The sequence below is a fragment of the Apis dorsata genome, unplaced genomic scaffold (genome assembly GCF_000469605.1).
Source record: "Apis dorsata unplaced genomic scaffold, Apis dorsata 1.3 scaffold_194, whole genome shotgun sequence".
Lineage (NCBI taxonomy): Eukaryota > Metazoa > Arthropoda > Insecta > Hymenoptera > Apidae > Apis > Apis dorsata.
This window is the reverse complement of record NW_006263478.1, coordinates 800,180-808,263: the sequence shown is the minus strand read 5'-3', so window position 1 is coordinate 808,263 and position 8,084 is coordinate 800,180. Positions and strand designations below refer to the sequence as shown.

Sequence of the window (8,084 nt, the reverse complement as noted above, 5' to 3'; positions counted from 1 at the left end):
TTTTTTTTTTTTTTTTTTTTTTTCTCTTTCGACCTCTTGGATACAAAAACACATGGATAATGGTTTTGCCGGTGACTGCGATTTAATCGTGCATAATTGATATTCAACGTTTAACTCGATTAACATTGATATAAATTATAGTAGTTTGCATTAATGCAAATTGATATAATTTCAGAAATATTGTAATTAACTTGTTTTTTTTTTTAAATCTAATTTCTACTTTCTTTGTGATTCTTAATACACTTGTATATCCTTTTGATTTGAATTGTAAATAATATCGTTGGAATGTAAAATTAATTTAATTATAATAATTTTAGAAAGGAATTTTTTTACCTTTTTACGGAAAAACAATAAATATTGAAAAAATTTTCATTTATTTTAGATTAAACAATAGCAAAGTGCTATTGTAATCTTTGTTGAATATAAAAATATTTAATTCATTATATATTTCATTCGAAATGTGCATTCTATAGTTATAAATGTATATTTATGAATCAGTATTTCGTTATAAAAAAAATGTATCAATTCGTTATTCCCCTTTTGATTTGACTTTTAATCAAATAATCGACAAACGTGAAATTGCAACATGTCAACATTTAAATCGCAAACACTCAGCGTGGCGCGTTACAGAGCACCATAAATTGTATTTTAATCGCCATTATTTACTACTTTATTGCTATTTTATACACACAATACTCGTTGAAAATATTTCTCTAAAAGAAGCATAAAAAAAAAGAAAAAAAGAAATTAAATCAATCGATAAAATAATACTTTTAGCTCTACGTAATTAATAAATTCTTATCTATTAATTCTAATTTCACTGATGAAACTATATCGTTATTATTATTTATTTATACATTTATATCTTCTCGTTCATTAAATCTTAAAGAGCAGAAGAAACATTTCTAAAACTTTATTTTCATATCTTAAATGTTCAACGATATTAACAATCTGTGTAACTGTATTTGTAAAGCCACGTGAATCGATGTAATAATCGTAAATGTCATTACGTCTATTGAAAGCACATTGAGAATAGCGATTAATAACAGCGACAGCCACAGAAGCTATAATGTTTCTAATATATCTAGTTACTTTGATCGCAAAACTTGTTTCCAATATAATCGATATCAAAAATTGTACTTTCTTTTGTAATAAAAAAAAATCATATCACGATTATTAAACATGATATGTGTAATATAATATATAAATAAACTTCTCAATATTTTGATACTTACATTACAATTTTTATAAATAATATATCTATAATTATTTCTATCAATTTCGCTAATTGTAAATGTAAAAATATGAACAATTTATAAATATGTACTTGATACTTCTTATAAATATTTTGACACTTGTTAATTTCCAGTTTATGGCATCGATAAATCAACAACAATTCGTGTCGTTCTGATATGTTGGTGTATAAAATAAATCTCCTATTCCTAAAATTAATAATTTCTATGTCTATCTTTTTCGAATAAAAATATCTTCTTGAAGAATTTTCGATAGAAATTTTTTACGGATTTAAAAAAAAAAAAAATAATAAAATAAAATAAAAATATTCTACGAATTTTAGTAAACTCGACTATTCATTACCTATTGTTAATGTTTTTTTTTAAAACTCGTTCGACTAATTTGAAATCTCGGATGTTTCGCGCGTAACAAACGAAACAACCAACAAACATCGAATCCCGTCTAAATATTTGCTCGAAGTAACCTCCGCGAACTTTCGAATCGTGGTATTTCAAATTTCGCGGATTATTTATCGTGAGAGGCTGAGAGTGCGAGAAACTGGAAGACAGCTGTGGTAAATAGTTATACAAAGGACACGTATAACGTTTACGTATATAGAAGAGAGAAAATAAAACAAAAAAAGAAAAACAATATTTTCGATAAGAAATAACAATCTAGCAGGATTTTTTTATAAAAAAGATTTTCGAGTAAAAAAAAAAAAGAATGAGAAAACAAGAAAGAAACGCAAGATAGACCCGTGACAGAAACAAGTTCGAGTGTTAAAAACACGAATGGGGGATTGTTGTTCTATCCAACAGATCGAACATCGCATGCTTCGAAGGAAAGAAAACACGTATATGTGTATATAATATATTATAAAATTCGAGAGTGGTACAGATAGTAATAAATATTTTTATACACGCGTATATCAATGAATGAGTACTAAGTATCATGCAAAAGATTTGTTTCTAATCAACGATATACAATATATAGATATTATTTTATAGTATGGTCAAAAGTCAAGTACGAGTAATGAAAATTATCTTATATTGCTTTATCTTATAATTCTTCCCCTTCTTGTTTTTATCCCGTTTCGTTATTATAAGATAATAAACATTATCATATACAATTATAAATTTACATATCATTAATTACACCATTCATTACATTTATATATCATACACAATTTTAAATAAATTTTGTAAGAATTTGGATAAATATATTTTTCTAATTAAAATTATATATATAAAAGATTAGACGTATATAAATAGATAACACACATCTTATATATATGAGACACGTGTACGTGTAAATTACTGTTTAAAAAGAAACATAGGAAAGAGAATACGACAGTAGTGTGAACAAAGAAATTTCTATTTTTGAACAGAAAAAACGTGTAATCTATTCTATCTGGATATATATATATATGTTATCCTGATTAAAATGTAACGTTGCTACGAGTATCATCGTTATTGTGTACTAACAATGAGTACAATGTGATCTTTGCATGACAGTGTTCTTTTCTTTAAATGGTGCATCAAGTATTGACACTATGACATTTTATAGGAACTCGATAAAACGTGTGCTCGATGTATCGTGAAGATTGATCGACCATGAAATTCATAACACTCTAATTGAGCCATTATTTGTTATCTGAGTGTAATATACTAATATCATCAATAGAACGTAACAATAATTTAAAATTGAAATATATTCACGGTTTGAATTTTGTAAGATCTTTTAAAAAATAAATAAATAAAATCGAATCATTATCTTCGTTTTATAATAATTTTGTTTTCTTATTATTTTTTTTTCACTTTTTATAAGAAAATACATACAAAAAGATATCCTGTTCTCGCTATTTTAAAGTTCGCAACTAATTTTTTCCCTTACGACTCTTCGTTTCCTTTTTCTTTTTTTTTTTTTGTTTTTACGTTATACACATATACGATCGATCGTCTAATAATAAAATTTCGAATAGATCGGCACAATATCGATAATTCAAGATATAATATGTGTATATATATATATGTTTATATATATATATAGACATATTTACAATACACGTATACGTGAACATAATTTCATTCCACTACTTCCGTCTATTATCCGGTCACGTGTTACACATCCTCTAATCGATATTTGAAACGTATATTTTGTACAATATAGACACTTACGGCAGGAATACTCACGCGCCAGGGCTTCTTTTCGACGTACTTGTACACCGATGATGGCCTCCATGGGAACTTCCGTACGTGGAATGCTGACTGCATGTGGTGGTAAGTAAATTGGTTCCAAGTTCCCAAAGGTGCATTCTTGCGGGATATTTTTATAACAGTAAGAGTGCAACTGTAAGCAAAAAGTTATGAGGTAAGAACACATTGAAATTTATAATATATAATATATAAAATAATCAATTTTTACAATAAAATATCGTTAAAAAATATTTCGTTTCAATGATAAAAATTTGCATATTTATTTATCGTTCCATTTATCGATCTTCTTTTCTCTGATAGTCACAAGACAACCACATTTTTTAATACACAAACAATAATACCCATCCTTGTAAACAAATATGTATTTCATATAGAAACTTTGCGCTCATTATTTTAACAGAAGCACTTCGAACAAGTTCGCTCGATTTCGGAACAATCGACGTTATTTTTAATTAAAACAATTAAGCAATCGTTCAACGATTTCCAAACGATTTCAACTTTTTCATCTCCGCTTCGAAAGGAGGAATAACTACGTTAATTTCTAACTTCAGAAATAAAAGAAATATGCACACATATATATTATTCTTATTTATATAGAAATATAAGATTCGTTTTATAGAAACTTTTAAATTGATGGAGGCTCGAAATGACAAAAAAAAGAAAAAAAAACGGAAGTTTAGAAAAGAGGAGGGAAAACATTTACCGTCATGCCGCACCACTCGCAACGAAACCCGGAAAGGCACTCGGCAGAAAAACAATTTTTCTTGCAGACAGCGCATTTCGAACTGCTGGGAAGATTGCCTTCTCGCCAGTGATGAGTGTGGTTTACCTGCGCCAAGTCCTTCCCAGGTAAATACGTGGCGTTCTCCTTGCAATCTGCCACGGCAAAATCCTGGCACTCCGTGTGCGCGAAGTATTCGCATACTGAAAATCATAAAAATTTATCAATCGTACAATCTACCACCATGTGCCACAATCGTGGCGACATACGATACGAGGGAAAAGAATGCAAATTTCTCGTTTACTCCTTGGTAGTTGAATTATTATAGTCATGGAAGACACCTATGCTAGTAGAAAATATTACCATGTTATCAATAAAGAATATGAAAAGACACTTACTTTCACAATGTATGGATAGATTATCATCGAGCCGTTTACGACAGACGTTGCAGAATTTTCTTCTATGATGTACCTGTTCGGACCAGCAGTGTGCAACTGGATTCTGTGTGAAACAGAACAAAACCTCTTTTATTTCTCATTTTTTTTCCCCTCTTTTCCACACAGAAACGTATTATATTCGATGAAAAAGAAACTACACGAAACTTTGTTTCTTCTTTTTGGAAAGTAATTATCGTGGAAAAAAAAAATTAAAAGAAAAAAATAACCGAGTGATTTTAGAACGCAAATAGTGGTAAACGACGATCGACCTCGACTGTTTTTATTCGAACTACTATTTTTTTCACGGAAGAAAAGAAGGAGGAAGAGGGAGTTGGGGACACGCATTAAAAATAAAGTCCGTCTAAAATATCATAGCCGTGTCGCTAATGCAGAAACTGTGATGTTCACGAAGTTCATCCTCCGTCGCGAACGAGAGAAGTTTGGACGCAGCCATGATATCGTGCAACCATGAGTATTCTCAGCGGCGTGTAAATATAGGTCGCGGAGGGAAGAATTCACTTGGTCTCTGGTCACACGAAAGAGAGGAAGAACGGAAACCGAGGGTATTCTTACCTTAATGAGGCTTGCCGCGATGCTGGAGCAGGGAGAGACGACGGCCTTGAGACAGCGGTCGTGCACCACGAAGTTGCAAACTGTAACGAAAAGAAAAACAAGGGAGAAATTGAGAGATTTGTAATTTAATAGTGTGCAGGTTAAATTAAGAACGAGCCACGATTTTCTTGTTTTCTTTTTTATTTTTTCTTTTATCTGGGATAAAGAAAAGAGGGAGAACTCTTCTCTTGAAAAAAAATTCTTCTTTCTTAATGGATCGATAAAATGTTTTAAATGTCCAACATTAGACAAATATTTCGTTTCACTTTTTTTTTGAATTTAACCTATTGTTGTTAATTATAGGGAGGTATTTATCAAATTGCCAGGGGACGGTACAATGTTAAAATAGGAGAAGATTGTAAAACGAAACTGTGACATTTTGGTGATATTTTGGAAATCGAAAATACGCACAATGGATAGACAAAATAAACGTCACCAATTTACAGTGGCTAATGTAAAACAAATAATTAAAGTTTACTAGAATTTAAATCATTGGGTGACTGCCAATGCATTTGATACATTTTGAACAAATACCATTCAATAACTTCTACATATGCCTGTATTGTTTCAAATATAGTTTTATTACGTACTGTTGGAAACAAGATATTTCTAGCTGTTATGTAAAAGTGCAAAGAATAATTTATAATTTCTCATCAATTAAAAATCTAATTGTACAGGATAAAATATTTTCAATTTGATTTATAGAAATTATTATCGTAGAATACGATTATCGTTTTTAATTTCACGTGAAATAATCAGAAAATCAAAATTTCAACGAGATGGATTTAACCTATTGGTGAAATCTAAGTCTGGCTCATCGCCCACACGATGAGGTTGATATCCATTACATAATCTGGCGGAGACAAATTTTCGAGCATTGGAAATAAAACATTGATAATAATAGATATAATCGGTTGATTAATTAATTTATCCTAGTAATAGATCCTGGTGCGATAATTTAAAATCCAAATCCATCCAAATTTATCCAGAGAAGATAAAAAAAATATTCAATTTTTACAGAGATATTAGAAATAGAAAAATGGAAAGAGCGAATATTTATTTCGAAGATTATTCGAAGATTAAGCGAGAAGAGATTGAACAAAGAAAATCATTGAACAAAATTTATACAGCGTTCATTAATTTAGCTGCAGCGTAAAGAACATCTCATTTTGAACCCTTGAATCAGAGCGTGAAATTCTGCAACACTTTTAAACCTAAACGGGGACTAAGCGGGTAAATATATTAAGCAGTTAAATGTCGATGAACAAAATTTCCAGGGCGTCGCATAAAAGCAATGGTTAATTATTACTCGATTAATTTTCTAACTAATTTTTGCGTCAAGCTAGAAATATTTAATAAAAAATACGAGTATTAATTTTAAAATCGGATGTATTATTATGCAAATAAAAAATGAGGAAAAAATTCCAATAAATATGGGAAATAATAAATATTGATCAATGATTAATAAATCACGTATGCGATATAATTATTGATTTAATTCCATATTTCTTCTTTTCTTTTCCTAATTAACATTTTGGACGAGGAAAAAATTGGTTCGATTAATTTATTTTCAACACCTCTACGACGAATGAATATTTTATAAATCAAAAATTTCATTGATCAAAATCTTGGACGTTATATTAAATTTATCGTCGGTTTTACTTTACTGTTATTTCTGACGCGATATCGATTTATTGACTCTTAACATGTTATTTACGAACCCTTTGGTTTCCACTAATATTAATAGCAGATATGAGTATGCAAAACCTTTTAGAACATGTATCGGACCGCATCGATATTCCATTAAACGTACTATTACACGAAGCTGATCGGGAAATGTAATTTTATAATAAGGACACGTTGCTTCGGTAAAATACTGTGCTTCCATTATCGTTCAAGTTTGCAAATTGTCGAAGAATCATGGAGGGGAAAGTTTCATATAATTATGCTAAGGATAGCTAGATACATGCATGATTAATTAAAATAAGGTTTAGAATCAGGAAAGAAATTTCTTTATTCAATCGTACATTTTATTTTTGTTTTAATTAAAGTTTTGCAACAAAAGTGAGAAAAAGAAAATGAAAGATCGTACAAGTTGTTCAAGTTTCAATAATTTTAGTCGAATAATTGTCTATCCTGTATTTCAACACTCAAACAACATTCAATTGCAGCGTGTCTAGTATCAATTCTTATTTCAATTCGTTGCAACGTTTCCACTCAATTGTGAGGTTTACGATCTGTTTGTTGCCTTCTCTCGACAATAACGAGCCCTCAAATGCATTCGGAAAGTATGTCCAAACGCGTGCACTTTTCATAACGCAACGCTTGTTCAAAACACAGAGAGCGAAAATATAAGGACAAGAAATATCGATCAATACTTCTTTTTCATTTATACCCTGTATTCATCACAAAGTAATAATTATAATATATTATTACATATTTAAAGAACTTTATTTTAAATAAATCTATACGACTTAAGGTAACAATTAATTTCAAAAGAAAAAAAAAAAAAAAGAAAAAACTTAACATATCTTACGATATGTTATATATCTTACGATATCATTTTACGAAAAAAATCCTCCTTTTCCTGGAAATTTGCAAAGCTTAACCTTGACGTGAATTCGAGTTATTTTTAAGTGATCATCTTAATGTAAAGAACATTATCGCATCAAACGTGGCTCGAAAAAGCTCGTTGCAAACGAATCTAACGTTGGAGAGAAAAAATAATATCATGGAATATTAATCTTATCGATTTTTTTTAAGTAACCAATATTTGTCGCGTACAGGTAAAAAAGCGACGTAACGTGTAACAAGGTCCCAATGGTATACGCTATATTTCCGGTTTGCTAAAAATAAAGCCAGCCT

At 29.8% G+C, this 8,084-nt stretch overlaps 1 protein-coding gene across 10 annotated transcripts in view; it reads right to left on the bottom strand.

The window, feature by feature from the left end:
- LOC102679948 (diacylglycerol kinase theta) overlaps window positions 1-8,084 on the bottom strand; it is a 24,480-nt gene that overhangs the window by 11,911 nt on the left and 4,485 nt on the right. For 7 of the 10 annotated variants that reach the window (XR_004150328.1, XM_031509917.1, XM_031509919.1 and 4 more), the window contains exons 2-5: window positions 5,181-5,260; window positions 4,569-4,671; window positions 4,153-4,373; window positions 3,411-3,582 (exon numbers count right to left, since the gene is read on the bottom strand). Coding sequence is in view for 9 of the 10 variants with exons in the window: in XM_031509917.1 (XP_031365777.1) it covers window positions 3,411-3,582; window positions 4,153-4,373; window positions 4,569-4,671; window positions 5,181-5,260 (576 nt within the window). In the remaining variant the exon portion in view is untranslated. The remainder of the gene's footprint in view (window positions 1-3,410; window positions 3,583-4,152; window positions 4,374-4,568; window positions 4,672-5,180; window positions 5,261-8,084) is intronic. The other 3 variants (XM_031509920.1, XM_031509923.1, XM_031509924.1) reach the window with 1 other exon arrangement.